This window comes from Cheilinus undulatus, linkage group 13 (genome assembly GCF_018320785.1).
Source record: "Cheilinus undulatus linkage group 13, ASM1832078v1, whole genome shotgun sequence".
In the NCBI taxonomy this organism is placed as follows: domain Eukaryota; kingdom Metazoa; phylum Chordata; class Actinopteri; order Labriformes; family Labridae; genus Cheilinus; species Cheilinus undulatus.
Window position 1 is genome coordinate 28,431,156 of NC_054877.1, and position 22,342 is coordinate 28,453,497.

Sequence of the window (22,342 nt, forward strand, 5' to 3'; positions counted from 1 at the left end):
TTGATAAAAATCTGCTTTTGTCTACGAAAACCTCCTGTAGTTCTTCGAGCTGGGTAGATAAATCCACAAGGCCCATATACAATGCCAAAAGTTATTCACCTTCTTGGATGTTTTACCCTTTAATTGATTTTGTAAATCAGTCATTATCAATATAATTAGGCTTTAGTGACAAAAAAAATATTTAATGCGAATTGAAAGTAGATTTCTACAAAGTAATTTCAATTAAATAAAAATGTAAAGCAAGCTGAGGAATTGCATAAATGGTAAACCTAATTCAACAGAGGTCCAGCCAATTGATGCTCGTGGTCTCACTATTAGTAAAATTGGGATCACCTGAGTGCAGTGAATGTGTCTCAAGTGACTGTGGTAAAAAAGACACGTGTATCTGGAAGGTGGTTAATCAGTATTCATGGTTACCATTACACCATGAAGACAAAAGGACACTCCCAGAAATTCAGAGAGAAGGTCATTGAAAAGTGCAAGTCAGGGGACGGATACAAAAAAATCCCGAGGCACTGAACATCCCTGGAGTTCAGTTTAATCCATCATGAAGAAATGGAAGGACTATGGCTAAATCTGTCTAGATCAGGCCGTCCTCACAATGAGTAGCCATGCAAGGAGACTAGTGAGAGAGGCCACATAGACACCTATGAATACTCCGAAGGAGTTACAAGCTTCAGCAGCTGAGATGGGAGAGACTCTGCATACAACAACTGTTGCCTGGGTTCTTCACCAATCAAATCTTTATGGGCGAGTGGCAAAGAGGAAAACCACTGTTGAAGAAAACTCATTAAATTTCAACTAGAGTTCCCCAAAAGGCATGCAAGAGACTCTGTGGTCAAGTGAAAGAAAGTTCTTTAGTCTGATGAGACAAAAATGGTGCTTTTTGATCATCAGACAAGGGGGGCTCTAAACACTGCACATCACCACAAACACACCATCCCCCACTATGAAGCACGGTGGTGGCAGCATAATGCTGTGGGGAATCATTTCGGCAGCCCTGGAAGGCTTGTAAAAGTAAAGGGCAAAATAAATCATGAAAATAAAAGAAAATCCTGGAGGACAGCTTATTTAGTCTGCAAGAGACCTAGCATGCAGCACCACTGCAGAGAATTCTGTGCCGATGGATAATAGATCTTTATGGGCCCCTTCCTGCATCCATTACGATTCATTCTATATTTTTCCAGATCTGATCAGTTCCGGGCTGCACCGCAGCACAGGGGTTAGCGCTATAGCCTCACAGCAAGAAGGTCCTTTGTTCGCTTCCCAATTAGGGCCTTTCTGTGCAGAGTTTGCATGTTCTCCCCGTGCATACATGGGTTCTCTCTGAGTACTCTGGCTTCCTCCCACCATCCAAAACATGCTCATTAGGTTAATAGATCACGCTGAATTGGCTGTACGTGTAAATGTTAACGTGCCTGGTTGTCTGTCTCTCTATGTCAACCCTGCGATTGACTGGCGACCAGTCCAGGGTGTACCCCGCCTCTCGTCCAGTGACAGCTGGGATAGGCTCCAGCCCCCTGCGACCCTGAACGGGATAAGCGGTATAGAAAATGGATGGATGGATGATCAGTGCCATGACTGCAGAGAATGAGAGCGCAATTTTGATACATTTCTTTTCATCTGAAGCCCTGGAAGTGAAAGACTAATAGTGTGTAAAAGCTGTCAACACTGCTGATTCCATAGCTGAAGATTTCTGATTTCCACTGGAATTAATGTAACAGAAACTGTAACTGCAGTGGAAATGTGGAGTGACCAGTCAAACTTCTCTGTTTGGCAGTCAGATGGGTGAGCCTAAGTTTGGTGCACAGGAGAACGTTACCTGCCTGACTGCATAGTGTATGGGCCCCTTATCACCGGTGAAGAGGAATCTTAGACATTTTGGACGATATGCTTCCAACCGTGTGGCAACAGCTTGGGGATGGCCCTTTTCTAATCCAACATGTCCATGCCCCAGTGCTCAATGCAAGGATTATAAAGTCATGGTGTGATGAGTTTGGTGTGGAAGAGTATGACTAGCCTGCACAGAGCCCTGACCTCAACCCCAACGAGCAGCTTTGAAATGAACTGAAATGGAAATTATGAGCCAGGCCTTACTTTGAAAATGCTCTACAGGATGAATGGGCACAAATTCCCATGACAAAACACTCCAAAATCTTGTGAAAAGCCTTCCAACGAGAGTGGGGGCTGTTATGGCCATAAAATAAATACTTTTGTCCATATAGTGTGTATTGTTAAATTCTATATATGGCCTGGTGGTAAAGATAGCACTGGTGTTAGCTTATTTAGCTGTGACTTGAAATACAGCCGAGAGGACAAGCTACCTTGCTCTACATGAAGTAGCCTATTGTGATTTTGGATGAAGCCTAAAATGAACTCATTGACATGGGAAAATGAATCCAGTGTGGATGCTTTTCTTTAAGGCTTCTGAATTTTGCCTATTAAAATATGTATTATAAATCTAGGTAAAACAATAAACAGTAAATGTTTAAGTTTAACCAATACAAAAAAGACTCATCTTCTCATTTTCTGTGCTCGGCTCTGTTTTGGACAATATCTTTAACTCTTTTATTTACCTTGCCATATTAATTTTTATTTTAGTCTTCATGATGTGAACTTGTTAGCATCATCACGCTGCGTTCAGGCTGCAGCTGATGTGAGGTGTCTGGAGGATGTATGGAGGCGGTGCTCCTGCAGGCAGGGCTGGGCAGCAGCAGACCGCAGAGGAGCGGCGCAGAAAGATCCAGTAAAGAGGGGACGCAGACACAATACAGCCAGCCCTCTGTTCACCGAGCGGTACCGTCGTGACAGCGCCCGTCAGCGGCACGGAAAACACCAGAGGGACTGCAGTTTCATGTGTTTGTAGACACAGGTGAGCATTGTTCGCAGCATATTAGTGTTGTTGTTGGGAAAGCTGTCAGTGTGCACCCCGCCCCGGACAGCTAACTAGCGGATGATGCCTCTCTCCTCTCGGCCTGACGAGCTAGCACCCCCCCCCCCAACCCCTCCGACCACCGACCGCTAAATTAGCCAGCTTTGTATGAGCTCTAATAGTAACTAGCTGTGGATATTTTTATAATCCGCTCGCTATATTCACTTGCTTTTTTACCGCTAACAAGTAGCCTAAGCTTCTTATACTGTTTGACTGAGTGCCAATGTTATTAGCTAACCATCTCTATGCTAGCTTAGCAGGACTGCAGTACCCCAGTGCCTGTCTCTGATGTTTGTTTGTAAGGAAATAACGCTTTCTTTCTAGCTTATTTGCTGCTAGTAGAGATATCTTTATCCTCATACATCCTGATATAACCCTGTATATTTGTAAGGCATGACAGTAGATATAAGAGCTTTAACTGTCTCCTCTGTTAACACAGTATGTAGATGATTGTACATGCTGTCAAACTTAGTAAAATACCTACCAGTTTCTGATTTATAATCTGCTGTCCAAGCATTTGTAAAATTACATATTGTTATGACAAAGGACTGAATTTTGAGTAGATACTGCCCTCAGATAATCCTGTTTTTTATTAAGAAGAAGCTTAAAGAAACAGTCATGTTCTGTGGTAAATTCAAATGCACAACAGCATTTTGTCTCATTCCCTGTGCACCTTGATTACACCCTCATGGCATGTAAGCTGTTAGAAAGGTTGAACATGCAGACAAGATTTTGTTGCAAATCACAACAGACTGCTGTGCTGTTTGGTTAAACACCTTTGATCTTCAGAAGTTAAACTTTAAAAACCAGTTGGGTTACTGACCATGCATTTTGGCTTTGTGTATAGCAGATACTAGCCTGAGTTTCAATCATAAAGACTGATCAGACTGTGAATAAAGAGGAAAAGCTGCACAGTATCTATGCACAAGTTTATAAGGCATTTGTCCATTTTTCATTTAAAATACTTTTCTTGAAGATGCATTCACCTCCACTCATGCACATTTAAACTATTTCCATTATACTGACTGACACTGACTCCACAGTGTGTGTATTTAAGATGCTATGTACCAGAGATGCATACTGATAGTGGCAGACATTGTCACTGAAACTGTTAACATAATAATGAAGAACATTTCATGCATTTATTTGAACCTAGACAAGGCACATTTCTGGTAATCTGTGTATGAAGAAACCAAACTTATGATCACATCCGGAGCATACTTTCATGTGCTGTTTTTCAACTTTCTAACTAAAGTTTTCACAGTTTTAATTATGAGTGAGAAATAATTCTAAAGCTTTCAATTTTGATTATTGAGATCAATATCATCGTTGGTATTTTCTTTTATTTCTCCCCTGCCAGCCAAGTACCAGCCATCTAAAATACCATTATACTAGTGCTGTCCAGATCGACATTTTTTACCTTCAATCCAGTTATTTTAATATTTAGTATCTGCTGATCCGGATATGATATAACCTTGCAGAGCAGATGGATACGCCCATTTCAGTGTTTCTCACTGGCGAATCCATCTTGCAAAGCTCCTATCTGAACCGTTTGGGCCTGTTTAGAAAGTGGCAGGACCAATCAGCGTTGAGGGGCAGTACTTCTGGGTGCGGCAGAGTCGTGACGTAAGCAAGCAGCAACAAGAGGCCGGTGCAATTATGGCAGGAGACATCAGCATAGGTGCTGCTAAAGCGCCAGTTTTACCAGAATTTGATGACATTTCTTCGTTTAAAGAAGAATAAAGAACAGCATTGAGTTGTTTTCTTTTCAAAAATGACTAAAGTTGTGCACTGACAATGTTCACAGTCGCTATGGTTTGCATTATGTGGTTCTTTCTACAGTCTAGGGACGCACCTCGGTAGCGGCTACGTCACATGTTTTGTTGCTCTGATTGGCCCGTAAAGATGTGACAGACAGAGCATTCATCGAGTCACCCTGACATGTTTTTGTTTTTCAAAGGCTCTGCCCTTTCCCAAATGCTGTCTATGAGAGGTTTACCAGATGGATGTGTGAAACAAATCCATCTGGCATGCCAGGTTAGATATGATACTCATATTTGTCTAGATTAGTTTCAGTGGTTTTTGTTTACAGAAATATCTGATATATGGGGTTTGGATTGGGACACCAATGTAATAAGCCATACAATAATGACTTGTGCACAGATGTATTTGTTTTACATGGCTGATATTAGCCTTACTGACAAACATCTGCTGTCTTCCAATAATGTTGCTCAACAGAAATCAGTATCTGTTTTGTCATTTCAGTTCAGCGTCGGGATCTAGTATATCTAACTGCTGAACTAAGGACATTTTTTACTGGGCAGAAGTCACCTGTTTGACATACTCTGAGCTGTTATCATGGTCAAACACAAGTGAAAATGTTGGCATAGTGAGAGCGTTACACCAACAAAGTGATTTAGAAAGACATAGGAGTTGGCCATCGGCTAAACATCGGTAGAAGCCATCATTTTAATAATGAGTGCATCTTGTGTATTTTATGTAGATAATTGAAGATAAACGGTGGTATTTAATATAATTTAATCATTAGCCTACCTGTGAGTGTGTAGAAACAAACAACGAAAAAGTAAACTGAAATGTGATTTTTAAAGGTAAATCCATATTGGATCTGGGGCATCACAACACTTTTATCAGTCTTTTTTTTATCTGTTAAAAACAAAAAAAAATAGTAACATCTTGTTTGGTATTACCTCTAGAACCAGCTGAGGTTTGTGGAATGGTATCTAAGATGTTAAATCACAATATTGCCTTACTGGTTGTTGATAAATTCAGTCAAACTTGGCACCATTTTTCCTTAATCTGATCCAGAGGCTTGGCTCTCATCTTGCTAGAAGTCTTCTTCAGTAACTTTTTTTTTTAAGTCCCTGCAGCATAAACCCACACAGAGACTGCTCTTTTCTTATTGCATTGTTCCTGATAGTGTTATCATGTTTTCTGTTGCTCTTGTCTTCTGCAGCCCGTCGTCACCATGACAGCGGAGGAAACCATCAATGTGAAGGAGGTGGAGATCATCAAGGTGATCCTGGATTTCCTCAACTCCAGGAAGTTGCACATCAGCATGCTGGCTTTGGAGAAGGAGAGTGGAGTCATCAATGGGCTTTACTCAGATGACATGCTTTTCCTCAGGTACATAAACTCAAAAGCAACACCTTCAATGACTAGTTTACAATCAGCTACAGGCAGCTCGGATTTCAGCTCCAAAAGCTGCAAAATAAGGAGCTAAAATATGCAGCTATTCCAGTCATTAGCTTCATTTAACTGGCTGTGTCCTCCACATTGGAGCTTGAGACAAACTAATCTTTGCTTTGGATGAGAGTGCTCAGCCAACATTGTGTTTTTTTCTGTTAAATTCTTCCCCTGTCGCTCTCCATCTTTATTAAGAAATTAACACAGAAATAAAGACATTTCTAACCTGTTATCCAAGCATTTAAATCCTATGCTTTCACACATTTGAGTTCATTTTTTGACATGTGTATTTAAAATGACTTCTTCTCTTTCAGACAACTTGTTCTTGATGGTCAATGGGATGAAGTGTTGCAGTTCATTCAACCTTTAGAGTGTATGGATAAGTTTGACAGAAAGAGGTGTGTTCATTTTCACCATGTTTATCTTAATTTACGGCTTTTTGTCTTTACATTTGATAAGCTTATTTATTTTTCAATTTTTTTACGTATTTGTTGGATGTTGATGCTACAGTAGCTAAGAAAGACAAAAAGCATAGTCATTGAACTCTATGTGTCATGATTTCAAATATTGTCTGGGATTTTTCAGGTTTCGTTACATCATCCTCAAGCAGAAGTTTTTGGAGGCTCTGTGTGTGAATAATGCCATGTCTGCAGAGGATGAGCCACAGCATGTAAGTAAAAGCTCTTACTCGTTATATATTAGCCAACAATTTGTATTTTTAAATGCTAAGTTCAAATCAACTACTCCTGGACTTGATTTCTCTCTCAAATGAATGGTTTTTGTAACAGAGCAGCTTTATCTTCCCACTGTCTGTCACTGGTTGTCATGGTAGTAAAAAAAAAAAAAAAGGTAAAATCCTCAAGACTAGAAGAGAAGCAAGCGTTGATTTTTCATGTTGGTTTAAACCTCTTCTCTGCATGTTATCTGACTGTTTGTAAAGAGAGGAGGAGGCAGGTTGCGTGTGCACTTGTGCACAACATTTGCATGCAAGCAGTGGTGTTGTTATTGGCTACTCAGCAGTCAGGGGCTGATCAGGATTAAGCTGTACAGCTCTACCTTTGTTGTGTATTCTTGCTAGAGATCTCGTAAGACAATTTGTTAACCACCTGTGATGTCCTGTACACAGATGTAGAAGACAAAAGCAAAAACGTGCAGCCATCTGCTGCCTGGTTGTATTTTTCTAAGCTACAACATGGGTCAGTTATGATCGGTCTTTCAGTCGTGTTAATTTTGTTGACTTTTGATTCATTTTGTTGTGGCTTTTGTTTGACTTTCAAGACCTTGTTTGTTTTGTTGGATTGTTGATGTTTATTTTATTAATCCCTGAGTTAATGCCTTTGCTATGTCTGTTAAAGCACTTTGTAAACATCTGTTACTAAAAATGTTGTATAAATATATTATTTATTATTTTGGGTTGTAGATAAACTGTAACAGGGTCTAGCCAGTTGTTTTTACTAAATACCCCATGCATGCAAACTTTGTCAATATATGATACCTAAAGGGTTTGAAAACAGTAAAACTAACCAATATTGCTTTCACCATTAAAACACACACTTGTTTATTTTCACAATAAGCAATAATAAGCAATAACACTGTTCAACAGCAGCCGTTACTTTATAATAACAGTACCTCTCTGTAGACACTGTCCATCACTTATTATTGACTGACTGAAAGACATCACTGAGATCACTTATACAAATATGTTTAATCATTGCTGCTTCTTCTCCCACTAATATCTGTCTCTAGTAAAGCAGTTGTTGTTTAGGTCTGTGTGGGCAAATACTGGCACCACATCAGCAAATAATAAAAAGGAATCGCAGTAGCCTGGTTTCAACCTGTAGTGAGCAGTCTTTTTCGTCCCTGGTTTTAATTATAGTATTTCTTAAACATTTTTTGCCCCAAGTGTTTCTCATTTTCTTTTTTTGTATTACATTTTTCTCTTCCTGTGATTATATTGTATCGTAGTGTTCCGTGTCATATCATGTTGTAGTGTATTGTATTGTATTTTATCATATCGTATGTTATAGTACTGTACCTCACCATATCGTATCTTATTATATCGTCCCATATTGTATCGCACCGCACCATATCTTACTGTATCGTATCAAATGGTATGATACGGTATGGTATTGTTTCAAATTATTATCTTAGCTTGCCTCATCCTCACTCTGATTGCCACCATTAAACAGACTACACAGCTGTTACTCCAAGATTTTTTAACCCAGATTGATGTAAGAAAATTGAATTAACTACTTTATTGAGTGGCACATTCAGAGAACTCTGTCTTCCTATTTTTATTTGCTTAAGTCAGACCATCTGTGGGCCTTTTGTCACATAACAGAGTTGTGAACGTAGCTTGTCACACTGTGCTAGAAGTATTGCAGGCTTTTTAACTGGATTTGGTCAGACTTGTGTGTCGACATTTGCAGACACAGTGTATCAGTGTGCGTAAAATTGAATATCGAAGCATGTGCTGAACACAAAAACCTCTTAGAATGTGTAGCATTTCTGTACTATTTACTGAATCTGATCTTGTGTACTAAAGTTTGAAGTGTCTAGTCTGACATTTAAAAGTCATCTGTGTCTCATGAATGCAGCTGATATGAGAACAATGTTTTTCTACCTCTGTTGTGCAGAGACAAATGTCTGTTCAGTCATCTGTGACAATCTAAAACCTTTTTCATGTTTTTTTTAATACAGCTGGAGTTCACCATGCAGGAAGCAGTGAAGTGTCTCCATGCCTTGGAGGAGTTTTGTCCCTCTAAAGACGACTACAGCAAACTGTGTTTGCTCCTTACTCTGCCTCGCCTCACAAACCACGCTGAGTTCAAGGCAAGATGTCTGAAAGTCGACTGAAACCTGGATACCTCAGTTTAACAAGTTTCACCAGCATTGTAAAAAACAACAGTGTGTTTTGCTGAAGTGTTTCTTTATCTTTCTGCTGGCATCTGTTAGGACTGGAACCCAAGCACAGCCAGGGTGCAGTGCTTTGAGGAGGCCTGTACCATGGTAGCAGAGTTCATCCCTGCTGACAGGAAGCTGAGTGAGGCTGGATTCAAGGCCAGCAAGGATCGACTCTTCCAGCTTCTCCTCAAGGGAGTCCTCTATGAGTGCTGTGTGGAGTTCTGTCAGGTTTGTGTGACTAAAAAAAGGGATATTTTCTCCACAACTTTATACCTCTGAAATGCTTTAAAGCTAGCCTACAGATAGGATGTTATTGTAATCTGATGATTGCATGTTTTGTTTGATGTGCAGAGTAAAGCGACAGGCGAGGAGATCACAGAGAGTGAAGTGCTGCTGGGCGTCGACATGCTGTGCGGTAACGGCTGTGATGACCTGGACCTGTCCCTGCTTTCATGGATGCAGAACCTCGCCCACTCCGTCTTCTCCTGCGCCTTCGAACAAAAGCAACTCAACATCCACGTAGACCGTTTGGTCAAGCCTGCCAAGACCGGCTACGCCGACCTCCTCACCCCGCTCATCAGCAAACTCTCTCCGTATCCCTCCTCCCCACTGCGTCGACCCCAATCTGCAGACACCTACATGTCTCGCTCCCTAAACCCAGCGCTGGATGGGTTGTCTTATGGGCTGTCCGGTCAGGATAAGAGAGCGAGTGATGGGGAAGTAGCACCGGGCAAAGGAGTCTCTCCCATGTCCCACTCGTTTGCTAACTTCCACTATCCCGGAGTGGGAGGGCAGAACCTGAGCAGGAGTCTGATGATGGAGAGCTCTGACTGCCACAGCATCTTTGAGGAATCTCCTGAAACGTATGTGGGGTAACAGTCCTGCAATTTCTAATTTCACCCTACAAAATCTTGGTCATGTATTTTTTATGTGTTTTTCTCCAAAGGTCAAGGACGGACACACCTGTGGATAAGATGATGAGTTCAGATGGAGCCCAGAATCTCCGCCCTGCCTCAGCTCCAGGCGAGGATGCTCCACCAGCTGGCTCTGCTGACAGGAATGAGGTAAACAATCATTTTAACTGGTCAGACCTGTTTTATTTCACACTTTGCTGAACAAGTGCTTTTAATTTGTTCTGTCCCTGCATTGTTTTCCTTCCTTGCTGGGTGTTGCCTTCAGTGATGGGCTATATATAGGACAGCGTCAGTACGCTGTGTGTCTGAGTCATCCCTCTGACAGTCTGCATTACAGCCTTGTCTCCGTCAAGCTTGAGAGGAGTATTCAATGGCCTTTGCTGTTGTTTTGATTTGTTTGAGGTCTGTTGTTCGTATGCTTTGCTCAAATCGTACTAATCATAACTTTGTGCCTAAAAATGCTTTTGTATTTGTATTTACAGACAGATAAATATTTACCTATTTACTACTCTGACTGCACACTGTGTGTGTATACTTGAAGGTATTTGAAGAGTCAAAAGGGGAACACATGGGAAGAGTGAAGCAAATAATGGCTCCAGGTTAAAGGATAGGTCAGGCTCATTCTGGTGTTATTTTTGTAAGTTTTACCCAATTAATGATTAAAATTCATACTTTGGTTATCATTTATGTGAGCACAAAAGCCTTTCACAAATTTTAATTCTAAGATAGTGTCTTTAAGGAGTTAGCAACCTTTATACTCTCACATTGCATTTGCAATTTCATTTAAGTGTAACTAAACCCCAGAATTTAAGCTGAGATGTCTCTACACTAAAGAGGGTATTAGGCATACCCACTCTGTCCTTCCTGCTGTTAACATATTTTCCACCTCACTATTCACATTTGAACTCATAATGTAGAATTTAAATACTCTGTGCTAAAATGTCAAGATCGGGACCCTAACTGATCAACAGGGCTACTAAATTCTCCTATACATCGGTTTTCATCTTTAAATATGGTCTGAGGGTCTAGTTAATCTGAAAATTGGTGTCCAGTGTGTGGTTTTCCATTATGTTATGGGGTTGCGGAGTGGCATGGTTTATTAACATACAGCATGGGCTCAACCACACACATGCTCAGTCATGCACATTCATGCAGCGTTGTTTTGCCCGGCAGGCTCTGACCTCAGGCTTACCACTGTCTACCCCGTATTACACCTTCGATGGTGAATTAGGGACAGGATGTCATCACATACCATTCTCCCTCAGTAGTTAGTAGTTACATATTGCAGACAAGGGTTAACAGGGGCATAAATACCCTTTTACATGTAAAGTGCTAGAGATATGATTTTGTATTCATTGTTTATCACAGTTTCTAAAGGTGTCATTATGTGTGGTTTCCAAACATGTCCAAAAAATCTACTCTGAAAATACAGAAAAAGACTTGCAGCTTTATACTTTAAGTAATTTGCCTATAAATAAACATGTTTGTCAGCTTTCTTGGCGTCAAGTATTCCAGTTATATATACAAAGCTGTGCTACAGACCATAACTGAAAGAGTAAAAGTGGCAGACAGAATACCTGGAAAAAGCTTCAGGAACAAGATGATGGATGTAAGGAGGTTTTATTGAAAAGAATTTTTTTATGGTCACTAATTGCTTTGGATTATTTCTTAACAATTATGATTAGTATACAGGTACATCTCAAAAAATTAGAACATCATAATAAAGTTCAATATTTTTTGTCACTTGTTTCAGAAAGTGAAATCCATATATTATATAGACTCATTACAAATAGAGTGAAATATTTCAAGCCTTTATTTCTTGAAATGTTGATGATTATGGCTTACAGATAATGAAAACCCAAAATTCAGTGTCTCAGAAAATTAGAATATTGTGAAAAAGTTCAATATTGGAGAGTCATGATGTCACACCCTAATCAGCTAATTAACTCAAAACCCCTGCAAAGGTTTCCTGAGCCTTTAAATGGTCTCTCAGTCTGGAGCAGAAGGCTAGACAATCATGGGGAAGACTGCAGACTTGACAGATGTCCAGAAGACAGTCATTGACACCCTCCACAAGGAGGGTAAGCCACAAAAGGTCATTGCTTAAAAAGCTGGTTGTTCACTTTCTGAAATGAGTGGCAAAAAATATTGAACTTTTTCATGATAGTCTAATTTTTTGAGATGTACCTGTAAGCAGCTCTGGTTGTTTTAAGTATCCAGAAAGAGACTGGAAAAGAAGTCCAGGGATTTGTCCAGAAGGGACTTGTGGCCTAAGATCCCTGGAGTACAACAATGAGTCATTACTACCCTCACGTCGCCTTTAAACACAGTGTTAACACAGTATCTGCTCCTGTCTGTCTTAAGCTTTCTATTCTGGGCCCACTGTGCAGCTTGATGTGAATTTAGTGCTTCGCTCTGCCGTCCTCATCACCCTGGAAACATGTAAAGAGGCCAGAAACAGAAGCAGACTTTGGGGGCTCTCTCATCCCACTGCCCTCTCTTTCTCTGCCTTCCATATGAGATTTTTTAAAGAGCTGGAGCAGTGCCAGTGTCCCTCCTCTCCCAAAACAATCATGTTGGATAGTCAGGACAGGAAGCAGAGGACAGAGAGCGGAAATGACCTGTCCTCAGCGCTCAGATTCATACTTCATCCTCCTCTGATATAACCTTGCAAAGCAGATGGATTCGGATTTGTTTCCGTGTTTCTTACTGGCAAATCCATCTCGCAAAGTTCCCATCTGAACTGTTTGGGGCCGGTTAGAAAAAGACAGTACTTTCAGTCAGCGTCGAGGGGCAGTACTTTCGGGCGCGGCGGAGTTGTGACGTAAGCAAGCAGCAACAAGTGGCCGTTGCTAGTATGGAACAAAAGACAGCATTGAGTTGTTTTCTTTTCAAAAACAGTAGGGGCAAAGGCGCAGCTCGGTAGCGGGTACTGTGTTTTGTTGCTCTGATTGGCCCGTAAAGACGTGACAGACAGAACATTCATCAAATCACCCCTCTGAGTTTTTTTCAAAGCCTCTGCCCTTTCCCAAACGCCGTCTATGCAAGGTTTTCCAGATGGATGTGTTTCACACATCCATCTGGCATGCCAGGTTACCTCTGATACATACAAATTGAGAGCACTTCATTTAAAGTGTTTATATAGGGGCCTTCTTTCTCTTTCTTTTTAGTTACAATTTTTAAAAAAGTACGATTTTTTTTCCCATGTTCATCCCACAGCTTCGTGACTCCACAGAGAAATATGAGGAGTTCTACCGACAGCGTCTCCGTGTGCAGCAGCACCTGGAGCAGAAGCAGCAGCAGAGGCAGATGTACCAGCAGATGTTGCTCGAGGGCGGGGTCCAGCAGGAGCCTCCGCTCAGCGACATGCAGCACAGTCTCACAGAGAAGTTTCTCAACAGGTATGCACATGCATGATAAATATGAAACGTTCTTCCCTCTGTCAGGTAGTCTAAACCTGCTGACTCATAAAGGCTGTCTGCATTGTTAGAGTGACTCTGCTGCAGAATGCTAATCACTGTTTGGTTTTCATATCTGCACACAAAAGAGGAGCAGCTGTCTGACAAGTAGACATGTTAAGGCTCTGATAATTATGAGTCCCAGGTGGCTTTTCCCCAGCATCACAAACACCTCCCCCAAAACCTGCCTGCAGTCTACACTGCACCATCTGTGGTGATGTGCTACGTCACATCACATGTTGGGACAATCAGTTCATGTGTGATAAAAATACAGGATTGTAAAAACTGATTCAACAAGAAATTAGCAACCAGTTATGAGTTTATGACACAAAAACCTTTGAAAATTGGTCACCTTTGCCATGAAAAGAACACAAAGGGGCTTTGATTTGTCCCTTGAGAGTTTCTCCCGTCACCCCTTTCCCCTGCCTCTCCCTAGCTCTGTATTTGCATTATTCACAAGGGGAGCTGTGCATAATGACATCATTACTTTATTTTCTTTGTCCTCTGCTCTTTGTAGTTGTAACTACATTTAAGTAGCCTGCAAATACAATCTGTTGGAAATAAAGTACAGTTAACTACATATTTATTATAGTACAAGAACAAAAAATACCATTAAAGGAAAAGGCTAAAAATCAGGGTTAAATATGAAGAAAGTGTGAGGTGGGGAGGCAGTTAATACAGGATTAGGAAGCTTGCATGCTCTTGGGAAAAGAAACTTGGCATTGTGCTACCTTCTTTTCCTGCAATTTGAAACATAATGTTTAATAGAAGAATTTAAAGCAGATAATCATTATGCAAATTTTACATTTGTCTCACATGATGTTAAAAACAAGCCATGTTTGATAATGTTGTTTTTTAATAATTAAATGTTGTGACTGAAGTATTGAAGAACATACATTAGCTATAACTCAAAGTTGTTTAGTCAGTCTGCTCTTCATGTTTTACACAATTTTTGTGTTTTTAACATTTCCCTACTGAAGCTAAACAAAACTTTTTTTGTATGTAAATAATATCTTAAATGTGGCCAAACATTGGTAATAATTTAACCCTGGTGTTTAATGTGGTCAAAGAAGATCTTAAACACACTTAACACTGTATTAGTAACACAGGGAAAAGCAGCAATGTTTCAATTAATACAGGAGGTTTTGGAGTTCACAGAGTAAACTAAGTTTTTAGGTGATTATTGATGGAAAGCTGAACTGGAAATGATACATAAATTACATAAGAGAGTAAATATCGAAAACAGTTAACCTGTTATACAAAGTACAGCATTCATTAGATAATAAAGTATTGTACCTTTTATATAACTCATTGATTGTTCCATATCTGACCTACTGTGTTGAAGTTTGAGGTAGTGCTCGTAAAACATTTCCTCATTTGGTTTTCATTGTACAAAAAAAGAGTGATATGAACCATCAGTAGAGGACCTGGTATTTGTTCAGTTACAGCTGCTGAGATTTTATGAATTAGTAGATTACAATAATCTGCGGATTATATGTTAAACTCATAAGAAAGCATTTCCAGCAAACTTGTAGAAATTAATTAAAAAAGAGAAAGCCATCAGAAGTTAAAATGGACAGAGATCTCTAAAAAGACTGAGATTTAGAACCAAATTGATGGAACGTAGAATTTCTGGGTAAGGAATCAGTCTATGGAGCAATATTGAGTGAGAAACCAAAGAATTTAAATTGAGCTTTATTTTTAATAAAGCTATTTTGTTGAGGAATTGTGATGAAAATGGAAAGGTTTTTCTTCTGTTTTGTGTCATGGTGACATGAAGAAATTAAAACATTAACTCTAACAAATTAGTAGTAGTAGGGTGTGAGTGATTGTGTTGGCCTCTCTTAATTGCATGAACCAACACCATCATAATTAACAGTGGGACACAAAGTCATTGCTACCTAATCTTCTTAATCCCATAGCCCTCCCCTTTCCCATAAGTCTTTCTCTATAATATATAATACAAGAGAGATATTTACAATAAGTCAAGACAATATATATTCAAGTAAATTCATAAATACATATTCAATAGAATAACAAGAAAGAAAAAATTTGTACAGATAGCCAACAACAGTCACATCATAGGTCTTGCAGCATTCAGTGCCCCAACTTTCAATCATAACATTAACTACCAGATTTATCCTAGCAACTGAAAGCTCCATTATCAAATATTCATTAATGAATTAGAGTGTGGTGCTTCCACTAAATTGCTAACATCTTTTAGCTACAGTACTTGCTGATAACCACAACAGTCTTTGAGTTTGATCAAAATTATGCCTCTCATTCAAAGAATGAACTCAGGATAATAAGTTACTAAAACTCAAACTGTTTAAGAGGGAAGGTCAGCTATTTGCCCTTGAAACGTTCTAACTGAAGGACATTTCCATGTAATTAGTAGAAAAGTCTCCACTTGATTTAAGTCACACAAGAAATGTATTTTATTCAAATGTTTTTTTTTCTGTGTGCATTGTTAAGGGATGTCTTGGGGAAAAATGGGAAGATTATATAAGATTATACTTCTTTCTGCTCTTTCTCAATTGAAAATAGAAGATTTTTAATCACCAGATTTGGACCTATTAATGTGAGGATAGCTGATAGTTTGCTGCAGCTTCATCTCACTGTATTAAAATCTGTACAGTTACTGAAAGGGAAATACTTGCTTTTCTAAATACTAATAATTAATTGTTCTTATTTATTTTGATGAATTCAGACCTTTGCTGTGTGTTTATTATGAATGCTGATTCTAGGATGATGACAACATTTTTTATTTTTTATTCAGCCCTTTCATGTGCGTTTCTGTGTTCGTCTCTTCAGGTCCATCCAGAAGCTCGAGGAGCTTAATGTGGGGATGGAGAATTTAGGGGAGGAGGTGAAGTCTTTGACTCAGCAGTATAATGGAAATGGGAACCCGCCCGCCTCTGAGGACAATAACAACCCTCCATCTGTGAGCCCTGAGCAAAGTAGGACCCGAGGAGGAGGGGTGCTCAGCAGCACCCCACAAAAAACAGTGGGGGGGCGCGCAGTCCCGCCTCCTAATGAGTCTCCTGTTATTTCCCAGAGGTACTGTATGATGTCTTTGCTTTTTATTTCAATGTTTATTGTCAGTTAAATTTGATGTTCACTGTTTTGCTTCTGCAGTGGGCAGAAAACCAAAGGTCCACAAGACTCTCCAGGATCTTTATCACGCAGTAAAGAGGTAAATGTAAACAAATAGTAAGCATTTACTAAAGGAAAATAATGACCAGCTCTAAATAATTCAAGCCTTAGTATGCTATCTTAGCACGAGGCTAATCCGATTATTACAGTCTCAGCTTTGATGTCATGCTTGTCTGAACATAACATGGAAGAGAATATAAAAAGTAGATAATACTACTAATGATAAAATGTCTGTTTGGTCATGTGTTGTCAAATATGTGGATGTCACCAGGGAGAGAAATCAAAAAACCTGTTTGTACCGGTGCACAGCCTGGAAGATACTCAGGCCGTCCGAGCTGTGGCCTTCCACCCATCAGGAGCGCTCTACGCTGTGGGATCAAACTCAAAAACTCTACGTGTCTGCGCTTATCCAGAAAATATAGACCCGAGGTAACATGGATAGTCAACAGGAAGTTTTATTCTTATGATAAGGTCATAAGAATAAAATGCTTTTCTTTGCATATAAACTCACCATTGGTGGTCTGTGTAATCAAAAACTGAAACAGACATTAAAATTGAAGCTTTTAACAGGTTGAGAAGATCTGAGCATATCACACCCATTTTCTCTAACCTTCATTTGTTACCAGTTACTTTAAGATGGACTTTTATGGTCAGGGGCCATCTTAAAATTCTGATCCTGTGTTTTTTTAAGCACTTGACCAGAGATTGAGATCTAGACTGGTGACTAAAGGTGATCAGGCCTTTGCTGTTTGGGCCCCATAGCTGGAATTGCCTGTCAGAGGATCTCAAATTAGCCGACCCTCTGTTCACTTTAAATTATGTGAAAACCCTCTTTTATCTTAGAGCTTTGTCTTGTGCATTGTGATATTTTTAGGAACTTTACATTTACTTTCTAGTACAGGTTTATGAATTTGAATTTTGAAATTTCATCTTATTGTGGTTTTTAAACATCTTAATGTTCACATCTCGGCTTGTTTTAATCCTTGTATTTGGAAAATCTGCCTGTAATGCACCGTGTAACTGGATTTGAAAGGTGCTGACCGTAACTAGTTTATGTTTTTACATTTTTTGTCTAGGCTAAATTGCAATGCTTGTCACTTCAATTGCTGTAAAATCAGCAACCAATGTACAAGAAAAATGAGAAAACAAGCTCAGCAATAAAACAGAACAATACAGGATATAAAATATCATACAATAGGAAAAATGTACATTTGATATAGAGCTGTTTATAAAGGGCTGTCCTTAATCGAGATTAATCTCCTTTTTTGCCACATTTTGAAATTCTGCTATCTTTTTTTTTTTAAACTAAGGGGTGTTTACTTCCTGTTTGGATAAAAAACCTGCTTTCATTTTGAAAGACAGGAACTTTTGGTAACAAATTTGAACAATACTGTTCAGACTGTTTCTGTCCTTCACTGCGAGGCTGTGAAACCAGCAGATGAAAGAAAAACAAAGATTTTCAGTAAAATAGGATTACTGGACTGAAAAGGAATTCAGTTTCCACAAAAGATGGATTGTTGACGATACCCTCAGTATTAATATCAAGTTAATATTAATATCACATTTAAGTTGATCATTCAAATATGTGCCTGGATATATGTTCGTTATAAATTACTGCACTCCTTGGCTGTTTCTCTCTTAACATCTGAAATCAAAGATAAGCTCCTTAATTCCTTCTTTTTTTTCTCTCTTTAGCAGTTCAAGTCCAACAAAGCAGCCAGTCGTCCGCTTTAAGAGGAACAAACACCACAAAGGATCGATCTACTGTGTGGCCTGGAGTCACTGTGGGCAGCTGCTGGCGACAGGCTCCAATGACAAATATGTCAAAGTTCTTCCATTTAGTGCAGAGAACTGCAACGCCACAGGTGAAGAAACTCTAAAACCACAATTTGTCGTCTCTTATGTACAGAATATCTAACAAGTCTGTGTCTTTGTGTCCTCAGGCCCAGACCTGGAGTTTAGCATGCATGATGGTACCATCAGAGACCTGGCCTTCATGGAGGGTCCAGAGAGCGGAGGCGCCATCTTGATCAGCGCCGGAGCCGGAGACTGTAACATCTACACAACGGACTGTCAGAGAGGACAGGGTCTGCACGCCCTCAGCGGACACACGGGTACATATCCACTTATATGACATACTTCTGAGCTTCAGAAAAGAGCAGAAAATGTCACCTGACAGGTGTGTAACTCTTTGGTTTGTGCTGATGTTAAGGTCACATCCTGTCGCTGTACACATGGGGAGGCTGGATGATCACCTCAGGCTCTCAGGACAAGACGGTTCGTTTCTGGGACCTCAGGGTGCCCAGCTGTGTCCGAGTGGTGGGAACTGCTTTCCATGGCTCAGGTTTGGCTCATTTTCCTTCAGAAGAGTTCCATCTTTGTATCAGAAACTCTGAAAAGATCATATGTGACACCAGAAATAACTGCTCCTTTATTAGAAAGAAAACTACAATCCACGCTGTCAGTACATAAAGACTTTTCACAGTTAAGCATCTTTCCTCCACAGGCAGTCCTGTTGCTTCAGTAGCAGTCGATCCAAGCGGCCGTCTCCTAGCAACAGGCCAGGAAGACAGTGCGTGCATGCTATATGACATCAGAGGAGGACGGATCGTCCAGGTGTACCGGCCTCACAGCAGTGACGTGCGCTCTGTCAGGTTCTCCCCTGGTGCTCACTACCTGCTCACCGGCTCCTACGACACAAAGGTCATGGTCACCAACCTGCAAGGTACGACTCACCTGCTGGCATGGTGATGATGCAGCTAAAAGCTGAGCACACCTGTTGCCACTGGCATACATACAGTAAATATAGTGTAGGTTTGAATGGATCCAGTACTAGGAAAAACTTTAGGTCAAAGAGAGTTGTGAGACCTGGTTTTCATGAGTCAGATTAATGTAGAATGACTGTAAAGAGCATTCACCTTGTCTTACAATCATTTCTGTGCAACTATTGCTGTATGCTTCAGGTCATTTCCTTGTTGGAAAATAAATTTTCTCCCAAGCTGTAGTTCTCTTGCAGACTGATTAAGATTGTCCTCCAGGATTTTCCTATATTTTTCTGCATTCATTTTACCCTCTACCTTTACAAGCCTTCCAGGCCCATCTGCCAAGAAGCATCCCCATAGCATGATGCTGCCACCACTGTGCTTCACACTGGGGATGATGTATTTGAGGTGATGTGCAGTGTTTGGTGTCCGCCAAACAGCATCTTGTCTGATGGACAAAAAACATAATTTTGGTCTCATCAGACTAGAGAACTTTTTTCCACTTGACCATGGAGTCTCCCACATCCTTTTTGGGAAACTCTAGTCCAGATTTACTGAGTTTTCTTCAAACTGTGCATTGGTAGCTTTCTCTTTGCCACTCTCCATGAAGCTTTTACTGATGAAAAACCTTGGCATCAGTTGTTGTATGCAGAGTCTCTCCCATTTCAGCTGCTGAAGCTTGTAAGTCCTTCAGAGTAGTCATAAGTGTCTTCGTGGCCTCTGTCACTAGTCTCCTTCTTGCATGGCCGCTTGGTTTGTGTGAACAGTCTGATCCAGGCAGTTTTACACGTGCCATATTCCTTGCCTTTCTTCAAGATGAATTTAGCCTTTTACAGTGCTGTTTCAAGACACGATATTTATGCTCCTGTGACTTATCGCCTTCATTATGATTGTTGCAAAGGTGTACTGGGGAACAAAGTTATCCTGTGCTGGCAAGAAGGGAGCGGAGGGGGCACAGCACTGTTTAAGTGTGCATGTCTGTGTGTTTGGGCTGAAACGATACTTGAAAAAGTGATACTGCAATATTTTGATATATTTTTATTTTATATTTATATTTTTAGCAATTAAAAAAGGAAATTTTACTAGATACCGTGTCTTTATATGTACACTGATTGAATTTTCAGTCTCAGTTATTTCTTTAAGTCCTTTTTGTCACTTTTTTCTCGTACCCCAGTCCTCTGATTTTTACAAACCCGGAGGAAGAAAGGGACGCCTTTTCTCTCCCTTCAGAGCAATACATTTCCTTTTAAACTTAAACTTTACAAATAAGCTCTATGTTTGTTGATATGCAACAAAAATGGGATCAACTACTAACAGTGTTGAAAGTTATGTTTATTCTATTATAAACATTATTAGTCTACATCATTCTCAGATACTGAAGCAGTTAAAACATAATTTAATCTTATGTGAGACCTGGATGGTCATTATTTTAACCTGCTTGTCTGTTCGTGTTCCTCCAGGTGACCTGACCAAACAGCTGCCTCTGACTGTAGTGGGAGAGCACGGAGACAAGGTGATTCAGTGTCGATGGCACACACAGGATCTGTCCTTCCTCTCATCCTCAGCTGATCGCACTGTCACTCTCTGGACACACAACCCGTAACACACACCAAACAAAAAACCTGTCTGTAATCTTAAAGACACACATTCCCTCTAAAATAACATCACTCCTCCTGCACTATCAACACTGTCACACCCTGTTGACACACCTGACCCTTGCACCCTGAAACCACACAAACACATACATGATGACACACAGGTGAATGAGCCTTTCCCTCCTGTCTGAAGGAAACCACATGGAAACAAACCAGTGACACATTAGAAGCACATGCTGCATGTTTTTTTTCCCTTTACATCCCTCACTCTGAGCATTCACCGAAAGGTCATTAATTTATCTCACTGTTTTTGCCATCCTGTACACCCTCACTCCTTACACACCTGTCAGTTTCGGCATGTCCGTTTCACTGAAGAGTCGTCGAGGTTAGACAGGACAGAGTGCTTTGTTCATGATGGTGCCTTCCTTGAGTTTCCATAACAAAAAATTTAAAAATGTTACAAAAAAAGATAACATGGTCATTTTTAGATCAAATTTTATGAACTAATTTTGAGAAATCCTACATTCCTTCTTCTTTTGCATATCGTTTTCTTACATCAGGTTTTATGCTGCTATTATTTGAGGAACAAAGAGTCGACTATATGGTGTAAAATGTGCATTTTCAGTGTGAACTTTGCCCTTAATGAGGCTTAATCTGTGGAAGTCATTCTATTTATCCATCAGTCAGCTGTTGCCTCTATTTGGGATGATGTACTGACGTCTACTGTTACTGCATTACGGCTTAAAAATATGTAAATTATATTGTGCATTTATTTGAAATTTGAAATCAGTGTTGCTGCGCTGAAGCTGTTCATGTCTTGCAATGGCTTGCTTTCAATGGAAGGTCGTGATTATGTCGACATCAAAGGGAAAAACAAAAATGTGATTTGTGGTTGAGCACCTTGGCATTTTTAGTGTTCATCAAGCTTTGGTTTGTCTACTGCTGTTATGATGAGAACACCAGTAGGGGGCAGTCTTTGCCAATAACAAGGGTTAACCATGTGCACAGTGGAAGCTGAGAAGACTGGGTGTTTAGATATTTATTTTAAACCAGTATTTTGGGCATATGCATTGTTTTCTTTAATGTATTTACATGCGCACTTTGTCTTCTAACATTGATTTACTTAAAGAGATGCATACTTCTGTTTTTATGTTCTGTATAGTGTATATGTTGTTTTAACAAACAAGGCCAAACTAATACGTACATAGATGTATTTATTTCAGTTGTGTTAATGTATGTACAGTTATTATTAGTACGTTTTTAAATGCTAGCGGCTCTTGTATTAAGCCTTTATATTTCTTGTTTTTAAAAATGACTTAAATGAATTCAAGTTAACTCAAGTCTGACTGCTGGTACGTTCAATAAAGTGTCTTTTACACAAAATGTATCCCATGTCGTTTTTAAAAAGTCAACACAA

The 22,342-nt window shown here is 39.9% G+C and overlaps 1 protein-coding gene across 2 annotated transcripts; it reads left to right on the top strand.

Annotated features, from left to right (window-relative positions):
* Positions 1–2,720: 2,720 nt before the first annotated feature.
* On the top strand, positions 2,721–22,308 carry wdr47a (WD repeat domain 47a). Of its 2 annotated transcripts, none has more exons than XM_041803091.1 (17): positions 2,721–2,872; positions 5,907–6,076; positions 6,451–6,534; positions 6,722–6,806; positions 8,837–8,968; positions 9,092–9,268; positions 9,392–9,903; positions 9,987–10,104; positions 13,174–13,355; positions 16,227–16,472; positions 16,551–16,608; positions 16,840–16,997; positions 18,264–18,433; positions 18,512–18,682; positions 18,781–18,912; positions 19,075–19,293; positions 20,791–22,308. In XM_041803091.1, exons 2-17 carry the CDS (start codon positions 5,919–5,921, stop codon positions 20,931–20,933), a joined length of 2,745 nt encoding a protein of 914 aa, XP_041659025.1. In that variant the 5' UTR covers positions 2,721–2,872; positions 5,907–5,918; the 3' UTR covers positions 20,934–22,308. The 2 variants fall into 2 exon arrangements, with proteins under 2 accessions (XP_041659025.1, XP_041659026.1); XM_041803092.1 differs by having other exon boundaries at positions 18,267–18,433.
* Positions 22,309–22,342: the final 34 nt, after the last annotated feature.

Excerpts from the sequence above, each read along its gene's own strand:
- wdr47a (XM_041803091.1), top strand. The coding sequence starts at position 5,919 with ATGACAGCGGAGGAAACCATCAATGTGAAGGAGGTGGAGATCATCAAG. Across the intron at positions 6,077-6,450 it reads GATGACATGCTTTTCCTCAG|ACAACTTGTTCTTGATGGTC; the intron begins GTACATAAACTC and ends CTTCTCTTTCAG. Across the intron at positions 6,535-6,721 it reads GATAAGTTTGACAGAAAGAG|GTTTCGTTACATCATCCTCA; the intron begins GTGTGTTCATTT and ends GGGATTTTTCAG.